The 24,144-nt window shown below is 40.1% G+C and overlaps 1 protein-coding gene across 1 annotated transcript in view; it reads left to right on the top strand.

Annotated features, from left to right (window-relative positions):
• Positions 1 to 3,561: 3,561 nt before the first annotated feature.
• The window catches only part of tm6sf2b (transmembrane 6 superfamily member 2b), a 29,151-nt gene continuing 8,568 nt past the window's right edge, over positions 3,562 to 24,144 (top strand). Inside the window, exons 1-8 of the mRNA XM_049587947.1 lie at positions 3,562 to 3,626; positions 6,431 to 6,558; positions 10,740 to 10,843; positions 16,975 to 17,072; positions 18,375 to 18,478; positions 21,025 to 21,107; positions 21,505 to 21,629; positions 23,711 to 23,812. Coding sequence (XP_049443904.1) covers positions 6,479 to 6,558; positions 10,740 to 10,843; positions 16,975 to 17,072; positions 18,375 to 18,478; positions 21,025 to 21,107; positions 21,505 to 21,629; positions 23,711 to 23,812 — 696 coding nt within the window. The 5' untranslated portion in view covers positions 3,562 to 3,626; positions 6,431 to 6,478. The remainder of the gene's footprint in view (positions 3,627 to 6,430; positions 6,559 to 10,739; positions 10,844 to 16,974; positions 17,073 to 18,374; positions 18,479 to 21,024; positions 21,108 to 21,504; positions 21,630 to 23,710; positions 23,813 to 24,144) is intronic.

Below are 24,144 nucleotides of genomic sequence, written 5' to 3'. Positions count from 1 at the left end.
GTTTAACTTGATAGTTTTTTTTATTGGTAAATTCTATTTTTTTAAATAGTTTATGTAGAATATGTTTATAATTTCTTATAGATTGACACTGTTTTACAAAACCAGAAAACCATGATGGAGATGGGTTTGCCTCATTTAGGGCATGTATGAAAAATAGCAGCATTTTTGTTTTAATGTGAGTTCTTCTTTGAACACAGGCGTATTTCCAGGTGGTGGATCGGCCCCCTCCACCTCATGGGCCCCAGTGCAACCATACTGCCTGCACTGTCTATATTTACACCCCTGCGTATGACCTATAACAGTAAAAAGCTTTTGAAATTAATTGAGATGTTACATTGAGTTGTATCTGAAAATTTAGTCAGGCCTTCTTTATTAAATCATTTTAGGAGAGAGGTCTATAAAGAAATCTTCCTCCAGGAGATGTTAACTATTATATAGGCCCTACTCATACTTTATATAGTACTTGCAAGTAGTACTGCAACATTTGAAACTGGCTGTTTAGGGTTAGAGCTTATTTATTTTTGTCTCTTTTTTTTTCATAACAGACAACCTTTCCTCTCTCTATATATTTTTTTTGGCACGAGATCCAAGTCATTTAATGTCATTTTCTTATATACACATACCATCGACCTGCCAGGGACTGCAAATGAAAATTAGCCTGTCGAGCTTATTTGTTAAGTGACATATCTGTAAGAGTAGAATGTTTGAACTCTATTCTGCAAATAAAAATTATAGGCAAACTGTGTTTGGGTTGGTTTACCCTATGGTATGGTTTATGCAATACTAAACATTCTTGTGTAATTTTGTATGAACTATAACAGACTTTTGGAGTTAATGGAGCCATTACATTTTACAATATCTGAAAACTAAGTCAGGCCTTTTCAACTAAATCATTCTAGGAAAGAAGTCTATAGCCTACAAAAATGTTCCACCATGAGACGTTAACTATACTCATACTTTCTATAGTATGTGGTTGCAACACTTGAAACTGGCTATTTAGGGTGAGGGTTAATTTATTTTTGTCTCTTTTTCATAACAGACAACCTTTTCTCTCTCTCTCTCTCTCTCTATATATATATTTTGGTGCAAGATCTAAGTCATTTAATGCTTGTTTCTTATATACACATATACCATCAACCTGCCACGGACTGCAAATGAAAATTAGCCTGTATAGCTAAATCTGGCACATTTACATGACTTAACTGATCATGATCAAAAACATACAGGAAATGTTTTCTGAAAGTGAGAGGGTTTATAAGTTAAGGGGGACAATTAAACTTAAAGGTTTTCCACGCCCGCACAACAAAAAAGAGCTTCTGTATCTCCATTTATGGAGTTAAATTGTGGAACAGATTCAGTGTGGACATACAGAAAAGCCAAAATACAAGACAGTTTAAAAATAAATACAAGGACATCATATTTGCAAGGTGCAGGAATCTGGAAGAGCCTCGTTAACTGGAAATATGTGTGTAGTGTGTGTATGTGTGTGTGTGTGTGTGTGTGTATGTCTATATATACGTATGTGTGTGTGTATATATGTATGTACATTGTATTGGTATTTCTGCATATTTATACACATTTATAAATCATTTTACATAATGAAATTACTATAGAGCTACGTATTTGTATTTATATCTATTTATATACATTTATACTTAATATTTTATATGTGACATTATTATATAGCTTTAATAACGAACACTGTATTTGTGAACATTGTAATTATACATATTTACACACACTTATACATTATTTTACATAATGAAATTAATGCATAGCTTTTGTAATATGCATTGTATCTGTATCATACATATTTATATACATTTTAGATAGTTCTTTGTATTTATATCATAGTTTTTAAAAAAAAAAAAATTGATATGTTAATGATATAATATTGATAATCTAACCTTATATCTGAGTTAAGGGGTAGGACTAGATAAGTTCACACTTCCTCCTACCCCCTTTCGAGCATGTGAAACGTGTGGAGGATCCAAATTCCATCCTTTTGTCTTTTTTGTTGTTTGTTTGTTTATTTTAATTTAGTTGTTTATTTACTTCTTGACCTGTTTCTTGTTTTTGTTTTCACTGTTCACATGTTCGAAATAAAGACAATCGATCAATCAATGTTAATTCATGTGCACTGTCCCTTTCTAAATAAACATAAACACAAATATAAATCTTAATTTTCATTACATCATTTCTTTCTGTAATCATATCTGGTATTGCAAAGTTTAGCCATTGTTTTCTGTCTCACTTTAAGAGGCTGTGGGTCTAAATTTAGCCACAATACCACTGCTGCTGGTCGGACTATTACTATCACTCCCACTACTAATGATAGTAATTATCACAGCTAATGAATAACTAATGCAGAGAAGTGCTCACTGTGTAAAATCAGAGATGACTCAGAAGAAAAAACACTTCACAGCTGCATTAAGTAGTAAAAGACAAAGTGATACCAATGCACAATAGAATAAAAAATAAATGTAATGCATAAAGGACATAAAAGTATGCTATAAAAAAGGAGAATAAGGCGGGTCATAAAAACTTTATCTACAAAAAGTCCTATGGATTGACTTGTGTTATATGCTTAGCCGTTTTGTGTCTTGATTTTCCGTGGAACTGGAAACAAATATGTTTCATTATTGTGTATTTTCATTTTTGCAAATCACTTGGATTCCTTCCCCGCAGGTGGAAATTAGCGTATTTCATTTTAGATGTTAAATGGAGTACATGTTCATCTCCGTCCCGCAGGTCGCTGTCTCATTTTGGCATCCATCTGTCCATTCTACGATATTGAACGACAAAGCTGGAAGAGCTCCAGTTGTTTCCAGCAAACACACATTGCCACTGCTTTCCTGGTATAACAGTCCCCCCTTTTCCCAACAAAGGAGAGTGGTGGGAAGTAAAGGGCGGTGTATGTGTGTGTGTGTGTGTGTGTGTGTGTGTGTGTGTGTGTGTGTGTGTGTGTGTGTGCACGTGTGGGTGTGCATTTGTGTTCAAATTTAAGGTACTGTTAGTTAGAGATACTGGAAGGGCTGTGCTTTGTCTTCCCTGTCTGATACTGTTGTATTGTCTGATGTCAGCAAGGTGGTGGTTGGTGATACAGGATGTAAAAGCAGCATCCTGGCTTGTTTTAGTTACACCTTTATAGTGCATGTTAGCTCAGCGAGGACCACTTGAGTACATGCTAACGTAATCTTGATCTAACCTTACTGGATCAACACAATAATGGCAGAAACCTGTGATGCACCAGTATCTATGCAATGCTGAGAGACAATCCAGGACAGTTTTAATATTTCCTGATTTTATATCTCAAAACTACCTGAAATTCAATTGGTGAAGAATCTGTTCTTTTAGTTTGAATTTGGTGCACCCTACTGGAAACACACTGCAAACACTGAGTGAACTTCTAAGTGAACTGGATTCTGAAGTCATGACTGTTTGAGCAGAGTAACTGAAGAGTTTAAGCAGCAAGCAGTAATTCCAGGGGCTGAGAAAAAGCACATGAAGCAAAGCCACAATGAGGATTTGCCTCCATTGAGCAATTTCAATCACGACTGAAGAAAGCACTGCAGAAATACTTCCCACTTCCTGTTAACTGCCCGTTATATGTCACGTCCAGAATGGTATGTAATAACTGTGTTGCTGACAGAACTGCAGAACTATTCTTCTTTTGCATTTTTTGCCTATTCAGCTGCTCTTCACTGTGACTCTTATGCAAGTTAGTTACTGTTAATAGAATAGCAGACGCACTCTCAGTCGAGAGGATCTCAAATACACTTCCTCTGTTTGAATTACCTTTGCAGAAGAAGCAAAACAGTGTTTGTTATAAAACCCCAGTGGCACACTCAAGATGGGGCCGAGGTGGGGGGGGGCATTGCGTCGGTTTATACAATTGCTTGCCCACCTACTAGCCCCCCCTGGTGAAAATAACTGGAGGCTGGTATTACTGTCTTTAAGAAGCTGGGGCACACTCATGTTGTAAGCTGGCGCAAAGCTACAAAGTACCAAAGGTATTCATGGAACCAAGATGTTGGCATAGCTTTATGGGAAGGGGGCTAAATGATGCTTCAAAGGCTACATTTTATCGAGAGATTAACTGACTTGGCCATTTTCAAAGGGGTCCCTTGAACTCTCCCTTCAAGATATCTGCATGAAAATGGACTCTATGGGTACCCAAAAGTCTTCCCTCAACTTGAAAAGGCGTTTCACAATAAATGTTTGGTTCCTTACAGTCAATGTACTCCTTTAAATGAAACTTCTATGTTAGTCTTTTTTTGAGGAAAAGAATCCTTTTTGAAGAGAAATAAATTGTCTTACATGTATAGATATATAGCATATTAAAGTAGGATTATTGTGGAACTCAAAAATTTGCATCAGATAATTAGTAATATTAACTGTAACATAAGAAACCAAAGCTTATCAGTATGACATGGTTTTCGACTAGCATGTATACTTCAACAACATAACTGAACTCCTGAAATTCAGTTACAGCCACCCCAAGATTTTCAATGGATGTCCCTATCTGGCCGCTATGAAAATTTTCTGGGGGCGCCACTGGCAAAACTCAAACTGGTTAATTTCAATCATGTTAAGTTAACCCAGTGGGTCGTGATCGAAAAGTGGGTCATGGGTCAAGTACAGTGAATTCCCGGCACCAGATTTTATTTTGAAATGCAGTTACATGCTGTAGAGAGGGTGAATAATGGACAGATGCTTCAGTCAACCTTTATTTGAATTCGGAGGATCATTGAGAGCAAGCCCTCATTTACAATGATGCCAAATGTACAACAACCATAAAAACAAAATATAAGAACAATACAATAAAAATAAAACAGAGACAAATTTAAAGCAATTACACTCATGAGTAAAATGGCTAACCAACAAGGATTTAAATTGACCAGGCTGTACAAAGGTTTACAACTTCAGTGCATGCTGCAAAATGTTCCAAATTCAGTATGTGGACATGGTACTTCCAGCATAAGAAAATCAGAGGAGCAGGTCGGGTATCTACCACTTCACCGCCTCAATAAAGAGCTAAGGTAATGAGGAAGCCTTCCAATTAGGGCCTTAGAAACAAAGAGAAACCAATGTCTATCATGTCTGACAGACAGGGAAGTCCACCAGAGTTTTTCGTACAAGATACAATGATGAGTAGAATAACTGTCACCAGTGATGAATCTTAAAGCTGAGTGGTAAACAGCGTCAAGTGATTTTAGGGTGGAAGCAGATGCGTGTTGATAAATGACATCACCATAATCCAAAACTGACAAGAAGACTGCCTCAATTACCCGCTTCCTGCAGGACAAAATTATCTCTATATTTATTAAAAAAAACAACCCCAATGTTCTGATGCAGCTTTGTAACAAGTGCAGTGATATGATGCTTAAAAGTGAGTTTTTGATCCAGCTAAATACCAAGATATTTATATTCTGGAACCCTTTCAATATTTTGACCATCCTGGGTCCTGGTGCCCAGCGGCATGTTGATGTCAACTTCATTTCCAGAAAAAAACATAAATTTGGTCTTGTTAGACTTAACAGAGACAGCAAAGTGGCTCAACAACATGGCCAAAAGCAAGTATGACGCTGAATATATTAAACTGTGTGGACCTTGAACTAATAATTAAGCACAAATCTGGACCCCATGGCTGGACCAGTTGGGAAACACTAAGTTAACCCATATTCATTTGCTGCAGTTTTTTGCTTTTCTGGAACTACTGAAATGATAAATATCACTTGACAGATGGATATTTTCATATGTTCAAGGCCTCAGTGTCCATAACATTTGCTGGGTTGAATAATTAAAGTTAAAGAGTAAAAAATAGCCCACAAAGACAATCTGTTTCCCATTCACTCCTGATGCTTGACACCCTTCAGATAACATAAATACAGTCCTGTCACATCCATACAATCCATATAACACTGCTAGTATTTGTGAGTCTATCACAGGCAGCATACAATGCCCACATTTCATAAAAACAAGTGCTTGGCAGAACAGGAATCAGTATCACTTTGAAAGTGTATTGCTGCATAAAGTGGAATGTAGGCCTATTCACTAATACGACTTATGTAAATCTCTGACAAAACCAAATTGCATAACTTTCCCCCCAAAAGCTTCTTTGTCTCCACTTCATTATATTCCCAGTAAAGGCCATGTCTGCCTCAGGCCAGCTGTAATTTGATTAATCCACCGAAAGGGTAGCCAGACGGTAAGAGCCTGCTCTGCTTCTTTTCCCATTTTATTCAAAATTGCAGATCTCCTATGGGATATTATTTCGTGACATTCGTGTGATTTAATTCTACTTAAAAAGATTTTTTCTAGTTCTCATAATATATTAATGCTTTGGCATCATTTGAATATTGATTTGATCAAATGTTAGTGTTGCTATTGCTGGAGCAGATTGAACTGATAACCGTTGTATTTTTAGCAGTGCTGTGGATTCTGCAGGGAGGGAGGCTGAACAGCTTTTGACGAGATGGAGACTCTTGTGTTTTTGTTTTCATTTTCTGCCCTTGGCGTTCTTTATGCCATGAACACCATTCCCGAGCTTCAAGAGTAAGTCATAACATTTACTGATTTCTGCTCAGTCTCTACATACACTCTATTTTATGTCTTTCTACTTTTCCGTTTTGGGGGGCAAGCTATAAATGATTTCTATACAATTACAGCAACCACAACACATACTATTATTTGATACTATGGAATCAAAACTGTCACAATACAATTAAATAACTATGCTGCAGGTGATTCTTTCCACTGGATGACAGACAGTATACTTTATCACCACTAGAGCACACTGTAGGCTCAAGGTATATTTCTGTCTCTGACTGTGACCACTTCATAAATCCTCCATCACGTTGAGCACCACTAATTCCACGATTTTCAGAGTGTACTTGCCAATTGCGTCTTTAGTTGTGTAAACTCTTTAAATAATTAAACCTGACATTTCGTGAAGGGGCAAGAGAACGAACAGGGAACAAAAACAAGGACATGTGAACAGAATTTGTGGAGATAATCTGATGTGATGTTGGAGATAATTACTTTTGTAAGCTGTAAGGGACAATTTTCTTATTCAGTGATTATATGTTTATTGGGGTAGTGTCTTTATAGTATTGTCTATAGTTGATGATTGTGTGCTGCATCACCGAAGCATGTTCCACTCCCCCCTCACACACTTTTTACCGCGAGATATTTCTCATTTCCGACAGACTTTTACACATCTCCTGTGTGAATATCTTTTGGAGTTTGCGGACATTGACAATCAATACAGACTGCACAGAAGAGTTTGATAAATTGCTCTTGACATACAATATGCCTCGTGCTCTTCCACTCTGCAAACAAACAGTATTGTGTGCATAAATCTTCCTGTACTGTTGAATTGGAGAGGTAGCGAGGGAGCTTCCCTTTGCTCTCACAGCATTTGTTTTCCTTCTGTGAGCACACATTGTGAGTTTTCCGAGGATGTAATGTTGTTTACCAGGAGATACCCTGAGCACATTAATCTTTTCCAGTGTGAGGCAGCGCTACCTTTGACCAGTAAACATGGAGGGCAGTGTTGAACTAACATGGCCTTAACTTGCTGCTTCCCACACCTCTGCCTATGATTGATTAAATCTTTGTACAGCTGTGTTTTTAAGCCACTGGTAGGTATATCACCACAGCAGTATGGGAGGTGGAATATTGTAGGTCTTGAGTTTCACAAATGAAAGCTGTTGTAATGTATACTAGAAGTGTACAATATGGAATAAAATTCTGTAACTTGGTTGTTGAAAGAAATTGGATCAGATTAGCAAGGTAATTAAAAGTGCTAAAAATATGCTCTATTCAAGGTCATAGACATGGATTTAACATTTGGGAGGAGCAAATCTGCAGCTAATCTTTGACTTGGTTATATTGTTTGCATGCAGAACTGCAGTCATTTTAGAGCTGGTAGTAGCCTAATAATCAGGCTAAGCCCCATAATCATGACCCAGTAATTTGCGTGTGTGAAACCAAGTGAACTTTGAGTTATTTTAAGGTTGTAGTCACATTGTTTTTTTCCCCTAAATCCTAACCTAAATAACTGTACTTGCCTAAATGTAACCAAACAACTGTACTTGCCTAAACTTAACCACATAACTGTACTCTCAAACCTAACCTACGTAACTGTACTTGCTGTAACATAACCACATAACTTAACTTGCCTAAACGTAACCACGTAACTGTGCTTGCTGTAATGTAACCACATAACTTGCCTAATCTTGACCACGTAACCGTACTAGCCTAAACTTAACCTATTTAACTGTACTTGCCTAAACTTAACCTACATAACTGTACTTACAGTACCTAAACCTAACCTATCCAAACTTTGCTTACCTAAACCTAACCTAGGTAACTGTACTTGCTGCAACGCAACCACATAACGTAACTTTCCTAAACTTGACCACGTAACTGTGCTTGCTGTAACATAACCTATTTACTGTAACTGTACATGCCTAAACGTAACCTACATAACTGTACTTACCAAACCTAACCTATCCGAACTTTACTTGCCTAAACCTAACCTACATAACTGTACTTACCAAACCTAATAGCCTGAGTGTCAGACTGAAGCTCCCAGAACCTTCAGTCTGACATGGCTTCCATTGAAGGTGATTTACAAGGGGGAGGGAATTTGATTTTTTTCCCTAACCGACTCACCCAGAATCTGACATAATTAGTATCCATGCCTCAGGGGTGCCGAAAACAAGCGAGCATTGCCCGTTTAAAATGTCTCCGTCGTCGTGCACGCCCAGCTGCATCGCCGTTAAATCCAGTTTAGCAGCTTCCTTAATTTGGTCCTCCATTAATGCGAGTAGTGGCGAAATACCTCGATAGCATGGTTAATTTGGTCTGTAGGATCTGTAGCGGTCGCCATTGTTGCTATCCTCACCAGTTACCCACCTGCGTACAGCTTGACATCAGCGTGGCGCTGACTGGCTAATCGCTAGACCCCCGGCATTCATTGGTCCATCCATCGTTTGGACGAGATAAATTGCAAATTCACTGAAGTATGCCAGACCAGAGATGCAAGCCTACTCAGTTGAGTGGGCGGGGTCTATGGTCTGGAACCAGGCTATAAACCTAACCTATCCGAACTTTACTTGCCTAATCCTAACCTACATAACTGTACTTACCTAAACCTAACCTAACCTATCCTAACTTTACTTGCCTAAACCTAACCTACGTAACTGTACTTGCCTAAACGTACCCTATTTAACTGTACTTACCTAAACCTAACCTATCCTAACTGTACTTGCCTAAACTTAACCTACATAACTGTACTTATCTAAACTTAACCTATCCTAACTTTACATGCCCAAACCTAACCTACATTACTGTACTTACCTAAACCTAACTTACGTAACTGTTTTTGCTGTAACGTAACCACATAACTTAACTTGCCTAAACTTGACCACGTAACTGTACTTGCCTAAACTTAACCTACGTAACTGTACTGGCGTAAACCTAATCTACTTGCCAAAGCCTAACCTACAAACTTTACTTGCCTAAACCTCACCTACATAACTTAGTACATAACTTTACATCATGTTACATATGAACCATTGCATGTGTGTTTTTGTAATACGACCTGCTGTATGAGGATACTGTATGACTGTATGATGACTGTTTGTTAGGTTAATATTGCTAATGCTAATGATTATTTTGGCTGCCTGTTGTAGAACAGCATTTTTTAAATCAATCTATTTGAGGTGTGGGGGGCGTCAGGAGGTCTCCCTAAATATATATTATAATTACTGCCTTGGGTCTATAACACTACAAGCAATCCACTGCATATAATACAATAAAAGAAAGACATTACCCTGCAAGACCTTTGGAAAAGTGGGACTGGTGACGCGGGGCCCACATGGCAGGGAGTTCCTCAGAAAGTCTGGAATGAAGCGTTTGGTTTGCTTTGCATTTCGTAGTTCTACATAATTAGTGCCATAACTAAATTGAAATTGGCTGAATAAATCTGGTTAGAGACTAAGCTTTGTAAAAAACAGGAAGGCCACTATACTATACCTCCATTATACTGGAATGCCATAACCCATTTTCTTTGTTTTGTCTGATCTTGAAGCACCAATTTCAAAAGTATTTGTGTCTGTCTACTGCATAGACAGACCCATTTTAATTTAACTAATCTCATGGCCCTAAGCAGAGACAGCTTATGCATAGGCCCCAGAATTTAGTGCAAAGCTCCTGGAAATACCAGCAACACCGACTCTGAATTTTTTTTGTCAAATGTCAGGACCAAGTGATTCATCAAACTCAATATATATTTTAAAAGCTTGGATTAAAATTAGTCTACCCTTTGTGCTAAAAGGAGATCAGGAAGGTAAATCCAATGTGACACTGCCATCTCGCCAGGAATCTCCAGGCACACCAGCAGTGCCTGCCTTTGCTCCCTCTGGGCGCAGTGCATCTATCACAAAGATTTCCCCTCACACTTGTGCATTATTTCTCCCTGTGCTTGCTAACTCTGGGCGGTGCGTGATTATTATTCTCTCTGACTTCCCATTCATCATCATTTACTAATTTAGCACTGCGGAGAAGACTGGCACAACTTCCACGGGAGAAACTAATTAGTAAAGAGAATGAAGCAGAAAATCAGAGGGAGATTGGTGTCTAAAAGTGCAGAGAGTGTCAGCAGTTAGGTTGTGGACAATGTGTTGTTATTTTTCTTGGATAACAATTGAATTTCTCTTCTTTCACAGGCCTTATGTGATATTGGAGATTGGCGTTGCTGTGCTGGTGGTTGTGTTTCTGTTCTACTTCCTCATCACCCGTGGGAACCCACCTAAAGACCTCTTATTCTTTGGTAAATAATACGACTATGTACATTTCCCAACTCACATGCAATATAGTGTATTTCTAAAGAACAGAGTTTTACAAAGGTTGAATTGTATGTAACATGAATTGTGCTGTATTCAATGTGATTTCACCTGATATGGCGAAAGCAGCTTAGACTGATCAGGCTCAGGACTTAGCCAGACTTTTCTGAGGCATGACTGCCCCCTGCAAGCTGAGGACCTTCATGGCACTTCCACACACTAACTGTTACTGTATTCTTTTGAGTTTGACCTTGAAGCAAAACGTAACTATTGGACAATGATCATACAGGAGAAAGCTCCACAGTCACTGCTCCTGTATAAAACATTCACCGCTGACTGACTCTCAACGCCATGTTCAGTTTGATAGTGTGACAGTAGCAGCTTGTGCAGCCATTAATTAAGCTCTTCTACGGTAATTTGTGTCATATTGTCCCTCGTTATGTGTATAGCTATCAGTTAAATAAGTTCTCCGTTTCCAGCCAAGGTGTTCCCCCGCAAACACATCCCTGCAGCTGATGCCAGGGGCTACGCTAGCGGGACAGAAACAAGGTGATGTATCGGTACTCTGTGCCCAGGGCGATGCGAGTGTTGTGCAGGAGAACCCACAACAATGGGGACAAAGCCGTGGCAGGCTCTTCTCAATGATAGAGAGCCATAATCCCCATGCTATCTCACTTGTTAGATGTCAATGATAAACCTGGTTGTCCTGAGGATTACAGAGACACTGGTACACACGAGAGACAAAGTGTGTGTGTGTGTGTGTGTGTGTGTGTGTGTGTGGGCATCTGTGTGCAAAGAGTGTGTGAAGGACAGATAGGAAGGATGTGATACAGCGGTTTAAGCCGTGGTATCTGCAGAGAGATGCCCGTGTCACAACCATGGTCACAACACAGTGATTCCCTTTATAAATGACATTCTGTTAAGTCCAGGCAGCAAATCATTGCAATGGCTTTTACAGCTGCTCTTTATGAACTGATTCCAACTGTAAATCACTGATGCAGGCGTGTGCTTTGTCCAACATTTATGTGTGGACTCTCTTTTTAGATGCATAGATGGATTACTGAGTGGGCACAGGGGCCCAAAGTGTCAGCCTTCACCTGCAAAATTAACACATACTACTGACCAGGAAGAGACTCTGAATGACTATAAAGAGACAAAAAAGGCCACGAAGAGATGCAAACAACTGCAAAGACACACAAAATAACTACAAAAAGACACAACATGACTACAAAGAGACACACAAAATAACTACAGAAAGACACAAAATAAACACAAGAGGACACAAAATGACTACAAAGAGACATAACATGACTAAGGGACACAAAACAACCACAAGGCGACACAAAATGACTACAAAGAAAAACAACATGACTACAAAGAGATACAAAACAACCACAGACACAAAATGAATACAAAGAGACGCAAAACAACTACAAAGAGACACAAAACAACCACAAGCACACACGACATGACTACAATGACACACAACATGACCATGAAGAGATACAAAACAACTACAAAGAGACGCAAAACAACCAAATAGAGACACAAAATGACTACAAAGAGACACAAAATAACTACAAAGAGATAAAAAACAACCACAAGGAGACAAAAATGACTACAAAGACACACAACATGACTACAAAGAGATACAAAACAACTACAAGGAGACACAAAACAACTACAAACAGACACAAAATGTCTACAAAGACACACAACATGACTACAAAGAGATACAAAACAACTACACAGAGACACAAAACAACAACAACAAGGACACACAAAATGACTACAAGGTGACAGAAAACGTCTGAAAAAGACACAAAATACCCTTTAAGAGACACAAAATTACCTCGAAGAGACCCAAACGATTACAAAAAGACACAGTACCACAAAAAGGTTCATATCAAATACAAAGAGATGCAAAACCACCACAGAATCTGTTTGTCTTCCTCCTGTGTAGGAGAGGTGGTGGGGGCCTTTGCATATCTGTGCCCAGGGGCCAGTTATCTCATAATGTGCCCATGTTGCTAGATGCTCTGTTTCTGTTAATTTGAACACACTAATACATACGATATACTGTCCATCCAAAGTTATCAGTGGAGTCAATGTATGCATATTGAATGTCCCCAAACAGTCATACCTCCCTGACTGGTTTGTACAGTTGTAGCCATGGATGAAGGCTCCATTGCCTTATATTGTTTACCCCACATGCTGAGTCTGCCATTGTGAACTGTGCAGTTGATACCAGTCCAGGCAACATTTTTCCAGTCATTAACAGTCCAATGGGCATGTTATCCACTATAACATCCTTTTACAGTTTGTCATGGACGGCAGAGGTACCCCTGTGTGTGTGTGTGCCCAAGCTGGTTGTTACACTCCACAATTACATTGTGACGTTAAATTTCATGCTGCACCACACACTGATGGTGACTTGTTATGGTCCGAAACACCCGATCATCTGCTGAAAGTCTGCAACATGCTGTAGCCAATGTTTTGGTAAGCTGTTGTGTGTAATGCATTGTTCAGCCATGAGATTGCTGCCTTTGAAAAGTCCACCAATGGCCTTGGTAATGCACAAACCTGCCCCCCCCCCCCCGGCACCCACAATAACCCCCTTCTCAAAGGGCTAGAAGGCTCATTTTTAGGAATCCAGTCATCTGTAATAATATGAATAAGTGAATGAGTGAATTTTTTTTATTATTGTGTAATGCAAACAGTTAAACAACCAGCACGAGTCCAGCACTCATGTTTTCAGACAACCTTAAAAGCAACAGAATCATCCTACATAATCAGATCATCACTGAAAACAACACTGTTTGAGGATCACTCACAGAGACATTTACTGTGTGGCACTGAAAAATCAAAATAAGTTCTAATTAAATAATCAATCTTGCCTTCTTTTCCAGGCTTTTGTGATAAAACTGGCAAATTTAAACACATCAACATTAAACAACCATTCTGAGTTTTTCCACCTGAGCCCCAGAATAAAGTCAAACCATTTCATGGAACATTAATTTTCTTAAGTCATCATAGTTTGTACAGTATAAAAGGAAATGTGACTGGCTCTCCACTTAACCTAAATCAAACAACACACCTTTGCACATTCTTTTTTCCTCTTGAATATGTTGAATCATCCAGCCTCAATGACCAGAGGAAGAATACCAGCTCTTAGCTGTGCAACAAAAGATCTTTGTCTACTAAATAAATGAGATGTTACATATGGTTCAGGGCTGAACTTCAGTGTTATATGCACATGTCCTTAATTTTGGCGCTGTGACAATGTTTTCAAACTTTTTGTCTTCAAAATTCGGTTTATTTTTAATAGAGTGAACAATACAACATTAATTATTGCTGGAAATATACAGCACATTCAGCTCCTTAAAGATTTGGTAAAGCTCTTTTGCCCATGGAGAACCATGTGATTTACTTCACATAAACACCTTCTTATTTATTCTGCTCTCTGCCATTTTGATTTGATGGTTTCACAATCGGATCATTTCATATTTTCTTTGCACTGCTCCTGGTACCCAGCCCATGTTGCAATCCTATGAACCCCTCAGAAAACACTGCATGGCTCTAATCTGCCCTATAATAATAATAACTAGTCCATACCCATTGAGTACAGCATACCATACCATGACTTATTCATACCAAAAATTAGAAAAGAACAACAGCATTGAGCCACAGGGGGAGCCACAGTGATCGGTCACATTTTAGCCATTTTTAAGCATTTTTCTGTTGTTATAGTTATATAGTTAAATTTCTCCAGTCACCTTGAGGCGTCCTGTTCTACATATCTACCAAGTTTAGTAAAAATCCATATGGCGGTTAGGCCTAGATAAGAGATTAGCTCTCTAGCGCCCCCATTTTGTTTGATGGGGTCAATAATGGAGGGGTCCCCTCAGATTATGTGTGGTCATATGCCTACAAAGTTGCGTGGTGATGGGTGAAACCCTTGAGATGTTATACACCTTTATGTGATGAGCCACGCCCTCCTCAATATTCATTGCCTTATAGAAGCTCAGGTTTAGTAAGTTTTCCAACTTTTGCCAAGAGGGAACTTTAGATATTGGTCCCTAGATTATGTTCACCGAGTTTCATGCAGATCAGTCAAACTTCCTAGGAAGAGATCGATTTTAAGTTTTCGATTTTAAGGCGGAAAATCTGTTTAACCGGAAGTTATGGGTTCTTGAGGCAAAGTTGTTCCTCATGAGGAGAGGCATCTCTGTGCAAAGTTTCATGTCTCTACGACATACGGGGCATGAGATATGCCCATTCAACGTTTGCAATTTCAATCAGTTGCTATAGCACCCCCCTTTGGCCAATTGATGTAATATTGCTTCATTTGCATCCTCCCATGACCCTCTACCACTGTGCCAAATTACACATGGATTGACCAAGTCAGCGAGGAGAAAAACGTGGAACAGACACACAGACAGAGTTTTCGTCAGTAAGATAATGCAGCAGTGGTTTCGTCACCACACAGCAAGAGGGCTCCTGGTTTGAGTTGTGTGGAGTTTGCATGTTCTCCCCGTGTCAGCGTAGGTTTCCTCCAGGTACTCCAGCTTCCTCCCACAGTACAGAGACATGCAGGTTAAATGGTGACTCTAAATTGTCCGTAGGTGTGAATGTGAGTGTGAATGGTTGTCTGTCTCTATGTGTCAGCCCTGTGATAGTCTGCTGACTTGTCCACGATGTACCCCGCCTCTCGCCCAGTGTCAGCTGGGATAGGCTCCAGCCCCCTGTGACCCCAACAGGATAAGCAGTTACAGAAAATGAATGAATGAATAAAAATAAGTGGCTTCAAGTTGGTCAAAATACATCATAGTAAAATCACAATACATGCAATAAATAACACAACATGTACAGTACAGACAATAGACAATAATGGACATGGTTCCAGTGTCAATGATGTTTACAAATTTAGTATAGGTACTGCATTTGGTATGAAAGACACCACAATCTGTCAGGCTTCGTGTCTTACTTGCATTTTATATATATATATATATATATACATCCCAGTTGTTCTGCTTTTCCCCAATAATTTCCCTGGCCATGTTTGTAATGCAGGATGGTTTATTTTTGCTCTTAGTCCCCAGGCGCCATACCACGTACACATATTACTGTAAATGTAAATCACTTTCAACAAGACTCCTGTAAACATTCTCTGAAATATTCCCGCTTATATCGTATCAATCAATTGCCTCTCAGAAAAAGTTTTTTTTTTGTGTTGGCTATAAAAAAGAAAGAAAGGAAAAAAGTAAGTCTGTGAATATGTGAATATGGAAAGGGAGTTGCTGTTGTTTCCACACTTGTTATGAAATAATACATACTGTATGCAAATGATATGGAAGGACTCACTGTTTCTGTTATTTCAGTGCTGGAGTGTGGGTATAAAGTAAAAAAAATCAGCTCTCAAAATGTTTTGTATCAAGTCCACAGGGAGTAGAGCCGTTGATAAAAGGGTCTATAACAGCATTGAATCAACGTGGTCAGGGGTTTTTAGTTTGGAGTATTAGTAAGACCCACATGCCACTCATGTGTTTGTGCAGCTCCACACTTTCGATTCTATCTTGTGGACACGGCCTTTCAGCTCTGCTGAGCTCTTAACCTGAGGACAGAAGAAGGTTGTTCACTGTGGACTCAATATAAATATGCCTCCAGCCTCCAACCTACCTCACTGCTCAAGACTTAATTTTCTCCCCACGCTATCCCATAAATCACTGACTAGCTAGTTGAGGGGAAATTTTGAACTCAAAAATAGTGAATTAAAAAGCTGGATAAAGCCTGGGAGTTAGGCAGAACACACTGTATGTGTGTGTGTATAAGGTTGACAAAGCAGACTGAGTTATTACATAAAACTTTCAAAATCAGAATTGCTTTTGAGCGGTGGTTGTTCAAAGCTGAAAAAACCTGCATAACATGTCAAGGTTTTGTGAGTCCTGCAAGTTTTTCCTTTGAGTCTTAAGCTGATATTACACAGCTGCAATAACCACCACCCACCTTACCTTACAAACACACGACTGACAAAAAAGCTTTTAAAATGAGTCGTTTTTTCATGTCCAGTATCAGGCAGATTATTTTCATTTCCCTGTACTGTTTCTCATCTTTGCAGTTTTTGCTGAATTTTCCTTTACTTGTGTCATTGACCTGGTGAGTGCCTTGGAATATGACGGCATTATCTCCGGCTTCATGGAATTCTACCAAAAGACTGTAAGTTTCTTGCTCACATCTAAAATGCTGATGATAATCCTTACCTAGTGCACAAAGACAGCATCACTTGGACTTAAAGAGACAGTTCACCCCAAATCAATCAGTTTTCTTCCTCTTACTTATTGCGCCATTTATCAGCCTGAATTGTTTTGGTGTGAGTTGCCCTTTACTAGAGATATCAGCTGTAAAGATGTTCATCTTCTCTTGACTATAACTAGATGGCACTCAGGTTGTGGTGCTCAAAAAGCCAAAAGATATATGAAAAAGTCAACAGCAATGTCTCACTCCAGAAATCATGACCCAGTTATTCAAGATAATCCTCAGACCTTGTTGTGAGCAGTTTCATGTAGGAACTTCTTTCTACCGAGCAACACCTGCCAACTGTATCACCGCGCAGAAGGAAGTGTGCATCTACTCATGGACGAGAGCCTTGTGCTTGTGGCAGTGAGTGATGTCAACATTAATGCTGTCCACCTCGGCTGAGTTGTAATGTTAGCTAGCCCAGTGGTGCTAGATGAGCTACCAGTAGATGCACGCTTCCTTTTGAGGATGGTTGGCCAACACATTCTCACTCAGACCTCATCACATAATGACCTTTGGTCATGGACTTTCCTCGTCCAGATACAAGAGGTACCCTGGGTGTGTTGGTTGTTGACATTCTGGGACACCAAGACAAGTTCTGCCTGTTACATTCTTTGTCTTCTTTCAAAATACACTTCCCTTTTCACAGAAAATTGAACTTTTACATACAATCAAGATAAATGCACTATGTCGCAAACTGCCATTTCTTTTTCCAACATCAAACACACTTGGTTGGGTCTAGGAAAAAAAGAAAAGGGTTTGGCTTTCTAATCTTACAAGACAGGAACACCGCTCTCCCGGGTGAAAGTTATCGGTTGTTGCACCCATCCAACACTAACCACTGCCGCCTTAACTTTTCTTCTTGTCCTGCCACATTTCCCGCATGTGGCCACCAGGTGGCATCAAATACTATAACGGCGACCAGCCATATATCATGCTTTTTTCGTTCACTGCCAAGTGCTTGATTTTGACGACTTCAGAGTGACACCAGGTTGGAGTGCCATATAATTCAATTATTTTCAAAAGAAGGCAGACACCTCTATGGCCGATATCTCCCACACTTGATAACTCACACCAAAACACTCTAGTTTAATAAATAGATCTACAGGTAAGAGAAAAAATATATTTTTTTGATTTTGGGGTGAACTGTCCCTTTAAAACTACAATTTCATTTCAACCCACTCTCTGTCACTAGCACACTAACTAACGTCTGTGTTGTAGGGAGAGCCTTATCTGGGAACAGCCTATGCCATCATGATGTGTTACTGGGATGGAATAGCTCACTTTATCATGTACCTGGTGATGATCAGCAGGATAACAGACAGGTGGGTGATGTCAAGTCAGTTCACATCAATCTCATTTATCTTGCTCTCCATCACAAAGCGCCTGCCTCAAAAGACTGCAGAGATCTATAGTACCCGACAACTACTTAAGAGGCTGTAGAAGCTCTATGGATGTCGCAGTGATACAGTACATATCAGCACCAAGATTAAATTTGCTACAGCTGCATGATAGGCTTAAAATCTGTCATTTCTATATATTTGAGTTTTTAAAAAAGAAACGGAGATAGAGATTCATGGGTTTATTGCATTAAATTCACTCAACAGCCTGAATAAAACAGTACTTTGAGAAAACGGGGTTCTCCAGAGTGAGTTAGTCATAAAGTGCAGTTAGTGAGTTCAAGAGTTCAGAGCGACTGCTGCCTTGGGGCAGGTGCTCATGGAAATGAAATAATCTTTCAAACAATGCCAGATTTTTACCACTGGGAGAAGTTGTGCAGGGCTTTGTAGTGCACAAAACATGTGATATTTGTATTATTGTGGATAATTTGTGGAAAAGGAAATGAAAATGCAGTAAAAGAATTTAAAAATAAGACAATAAACTAATATAAAACTGAAGTATGAACAATAGTCCATCCATCCATCCATCCATCCATCCATCCATCCATCCATCCATCTATTCATCCAACCATCCATCCATCCATCCATTCATCCAACCATCCATCCATCCATCCATCCATCCATCCATCATCGGGTCATGGGGACAGCAGGCCAAGCCAAGCACCCCAGACTCCCCTCACCCCAGCAACGCTTTCCAGCTCCTCCTGGGGGACCCCAAGGCATTCCCAGGCCAGATGGGATATGTAATCCCTCCAGCGTGCTCTGGATCTACCTCAGGGCATGCTACCAGTGGGACGTGCCCGGAACACCTCTAACAGGAGGCACCCAGGAGGCATCCTGATTAGATGCCGAACTACCTTAACTGACCCCTTTCGACGTGAAGGAGCAGCAGCTCTACTCCGAGCTCCCTCCAGGTGTCCGAGCTCCTTACTCTTTGTCTAAGGCTGAGCCCAGCCACCCCACAGAGGAAACTCATTTTGGCGGCTTGAATCGGCGATCTCATTCTTTCGGTCACTACCCAGAGCTCATGACCATACAGTAGGTGAGGGCTGGAACGTAGATGGACCAGTACATAGAAAGCTTCGTCTTTCGGCTCAGTGCCCGTATTACTGCAGACGCTGCAACAAACTGCCAATCCATCTCACGCTCCATTCTACCGTCACTTTTGAACAAAACTGAGATACTTGAACTCCCTCACTTGAGGCAGTAACTCTCTCCCAACCCAAAGGGGGCAATCCACAGTTTTCTGGCAGAGAAACATGGCCTCAGATTTGGAGGTGCTGACTCTCATCCCGACCGCTTCACACTCGGCTGCAAAGTGCCCCAGTGCATGCTGGAGGTCACGGTGTGATGAGACAAACAGAACCACATCATCTGCAGAAAGCAGAGACGCAATTCTGAGGATCTCAAACCGGCCCCCTTCACCTTCGTGTCCATGAATGTCACAAACAGGAATGGTGACAAGGGACAACCCTGGCGGAAGCCAACACCCACCAAGAACATGTTAAACTTCAGTTAGTGGTAGTGAACAGCAGTGTGAATAGCAGTGTGTATATGAAATTTTTTGGGGGGACTTTTGGGTATATGCATATATTTTGTCTTGTTTCTTTCTTCCATTTTCAGTGTATAGATCTAAAGGAAACTGTACAAAATAATGTTTAAAGGGTAGGTGTAATAATCTCAGGCGTAAGCCGACACCAGCGGTGGACAAACTTTTTTTGAATGTAGTCTATATTCAGAAAAATATAAGGTGTTATGGGCCAAACTATGGTAAATGCATAGTTTTCAACAACTTACACAGCACGAAAATCAGACCATTTGACATAGAAAATCATTTTCTATCAAAATTACTATGCAACACTACTGTTTTACATTTGCCATTACGGTAGTTTGTTATTACGCCCACATCTTACAAAAAGTATTTCCCTATCCTTGGTCTTTTCAGGTCCCCTGCCATGTTTACTGAGGTTAATGTTTTTATCAACTCGTAATCAATCACTGTAGGTGACATAGCGACACCTAGTGTTCAAATTAGGAAGTGCATTAGCAGGGCTTGCTGGTAGTAGATGTTCAAGATGACAGTGACACTGGATTTAAACCAGGCTGTGCAACGTGTACAAAGTGCAATTCAATACAAATATACTAAAGCCATATTCTGGCTTATTGTTAAAAATGGGCAGAGGGCCGCAGTTGGGCCACAGGCCAAAGTTTAGCCACCCCTGTCCTACACCTTTTTAGTCAGCATGAACTTCTGCTTTAGAAGTAGTAACATATTGTTGTTTATTTACTATTACTTTGACATGAGTATTTATGTTGTGTAAGTTGGGAAATGACCGAACTAAACTCAACTTTAAGAAGTTTCAGCATTATAGAGCCATCTGTTACCTCCACTGACTTAGCTTTTCAAACTGTGTACCTACCTGCTATCTCTACAACAGTATAATCACCTTTGTTTTTGATTTCTCTCCCAGGAAAGCGTACCGTACCCTGGGCCTGTTCTGGGCTGGCTCTTTGTGTGCCAACATGAGTGTGTTCATCACTGGTATAGTGGCAGGTGAGCTTCATCTCCTATTCCCCCTCTACCAGTCCCGCGATGACAAGTGTTAATCAAGTGAACATCTGCACTGCCGTGTACCATCAGTGTCACAGTTCAGCCTGCCAACAGAATACACACACGCTCCGCGCCTCGCCCGCCGTCACAACCCACAGAACAAAGCAGCAAACAGACTTAAAGCATCTGTTGTTGGCATTTCAAACTGCATACATGAGCGTCATGAGATCAAACTCGTCTACAGGCAACGTGTTGTTCACTGTTGTAGACACATTGCACTGTATTCCTTCGCCTGAAGTGCCCTGTGGAGGTTTAGTGCAGAAGCTTAATTACAGACTCAGAGATGTTTGTGTCTTTGTATGAGTGAGGAAAATGTGTCTCTTTTTTGTCGTTGTGTCAGGTAAATACGGGTCAGAGATCCGTCCAGCCTTCTGGCTCAACTTTCTCTTCCTTTTGATGCCTGTGTTGGGAGCCATCACACTATTCACCAGGCCCAAGGACAGACCGCTAATCGGTGGATACAATGTAAGTCTAACACAGGAATGGTTGGACCTTGGTATGAATGTGGAGAGCTTTAGAGCACTCGTGTTTGCTGATGTTATTTGATGATTCAGACCATGACAGATGACAAAGGACAGCCAATTAGAGCTCAGGTAGTTTGATTTTAGTGTCACTGGGCAAAATCCCATAATCAACTTTAAGCATATTGTAATTCCAGTGGTCCGAGAGAAAACTAGATATCTGCAGAAAGTTTGTGACCTGGCTACCATGTTGTAAAAACTCAAGCCATAATGACATACCACCCACAGGCTAAACACCACAATATGCTCTACATACACTAAAATGTGTTTCTGAAAACATTTGAAGTGACAGATGCGCAATGCAGTCACTGAATCTCGATTCATATGTAATCAGCAATTGAAGTGTGTTAGAATGTGGAGCCACAATATTTTCTAAGTATGGTATGTTTGCAACTTCTTTTGCTGTCACATTATCAGGTACTGCGCCACTTGTTGGGTGAACAGTATACAATGGCTGACTCTCTAGCACAAATCATCTTGAATAGGCTACTTAGCCCCAGCTCACTGATGATTCAAATTCAAGTTAGCTAAGTTTTTAATATGTCTTGGATGTATAGCAAACATAATCAATAGTTTTTTATATTAAAAATGGACCATGGCTGCTTATGTGAAAGGGGCTGCTTGTGGTGACGAACCTGCAAAAAACGACAGCTAGTTGTTCTGGTCTACTGCCCCAAAACTTCACTGTTTTACTTCACTCTCATCAGTGTTATTTTTAGCTGCTTTTCAGCTCCGATGACCTGAATTCATGCCACTTGCCCAGCACCAAATAGCAGACAAGGCAAAGTTAGCAATCTGTTAGTGAACACAGTCGAGACTTTTGCAGCCAGAGCCAGATTTTCCTTCAGGAGTTGGTGGAGACGAAAAACAGAGTTAAAAAGAGAGGGAAAATTGGACTTACATTCATCACATGGACACAAACTTGACACCAAATGAAGGCTAATGTTGTTCTGTAACTGCTGGCAATGTGATCACACAGAAATACATAAAATAACCACGACTTCTGAAGACAGCATTGTGTGGTGGCGGCATGTATTGTGTTCAAATTATGTGGTGGCGCAGGCTGTTCTCACAAACTGTTCATGTGTTTTCCTACGAAAAGTAATGCAATCAAAGTCGAACATATCCCACAAACTGTGAAAGGATGAGCTCATGTGATGGAAGTAAACAAGGAAACAGTCCTGAGCAATCTTGTTGCGTTTTTGGGACATTTAAAAGTGCGTCCTCAACATGAGGCTTTTCCTAAACCCAACCACAGCACTTGCCTAAGCCTAACCTCCATAACTTAACCTTAATTTCATAACTGTACGTGAAGGATGTAACGTCATTCGTGGGGGTGTTAATTCGTAGGATATACATACATTACATTGGGTGGAGGCACGGTTGGGTTTAGGCACTTAAATTACTTGGTTATATTTATAAAAAAGATTGTTTTCAATTCAAAAGGCTATGTATGGGCCGTAAGTATGTCGTAAAGTGATGTACCTTCATGAAGGACATGAATATGTTAAGTTAAAAGAAGTCCATATTGACTTTTTGTTTCAAATTGGACACAAACAGCAGTCTCACAGGTGAAAGTCTAGTGTTCGTCAACCCATCTACCACCCGACCTCCTCTCTATGTGGACTTTACCCTCTTTATACTACTTAGGGGGTTGTAACATTAATCAATGCCCACTGAGTGGTGTGATTAACCAGGGAATTCATGTGTCCACCACAACAAAGGATCCTAATTGACTTTCAACTGGCAATGTTTTCCGTGCAGGTCATGGTAGTGAACCCAAAATGCACAAGTTTGCAATATCAATTTAAATGCCAATGATAAGTCAATTTTATGTTAACAAATTGGTTCTTGTTCCCCCAGGTGGCCAAAAAATCAGTTACGCAACCCTGTAGAGACACACATTCATTCCATCCCCGCTTTAGAAACACAGGTCTCATTAAAGTGAGAGTGAGAGTATGCTATGAAACAACGACCTTGACTAACCAGCTCAACACTCTACATTATGTTGGCTTCTCCCCGCAGGCCCAGCACGCTCAAAGCATGAAGCTGATCTGGCGTCCCTTGGATCTGATGCTGGTGCTGCTCCTGTTAGCTGCCATGGCCTTCACTGCCCTCAGAGGCCTGGTGAGTGCACATCACACACGTGTTACTGACAGAGTTTAGGGTGAGACTGTAATGGGTAGTTTTAGAAGTGATTTGGCCTTGCTCATGCAGAGTGGTTAGTCCAGGGAGTGTTTAGGATTTGTATAGTGTGCATTATATTTGCTTTAACAAGCAATATGTTTAGCTAATTGAGCCACATGGGTACATTATGTATGCTCTAAAAATGATCTGGCATTAAAGGTCCAGTGTGGAGGATTTAGGGGAATATATTGTCAGAAATTAAATATACCATAATAAGTATGTTTTCTTTAGTGTGTGTGATTACCTGAAAATAAGAACAGCTGTGTTTTCCT

Source organism: Epinephelus fuscoguttatus, linkage group LG10 (assembly GCF_011397635.1).
Source record: "Epinephelus fuscoguttatus linkage group LG10, E.fuscoguttatus.final_Chr_v1".
Classification (NCBI taxonomy): domain Eukaryota; kingdom Metazoa; phylum Chordata; class Actinopteri; order Perciformes; family Serranidae; genus Epinephelus; species Epinephelus fuscoguttatus.
The sequence above is the reverse complement of the archived record's forward strand: the minus strand, read 5'-3'. Positions and strand labels throughout refer to the sequence as shown.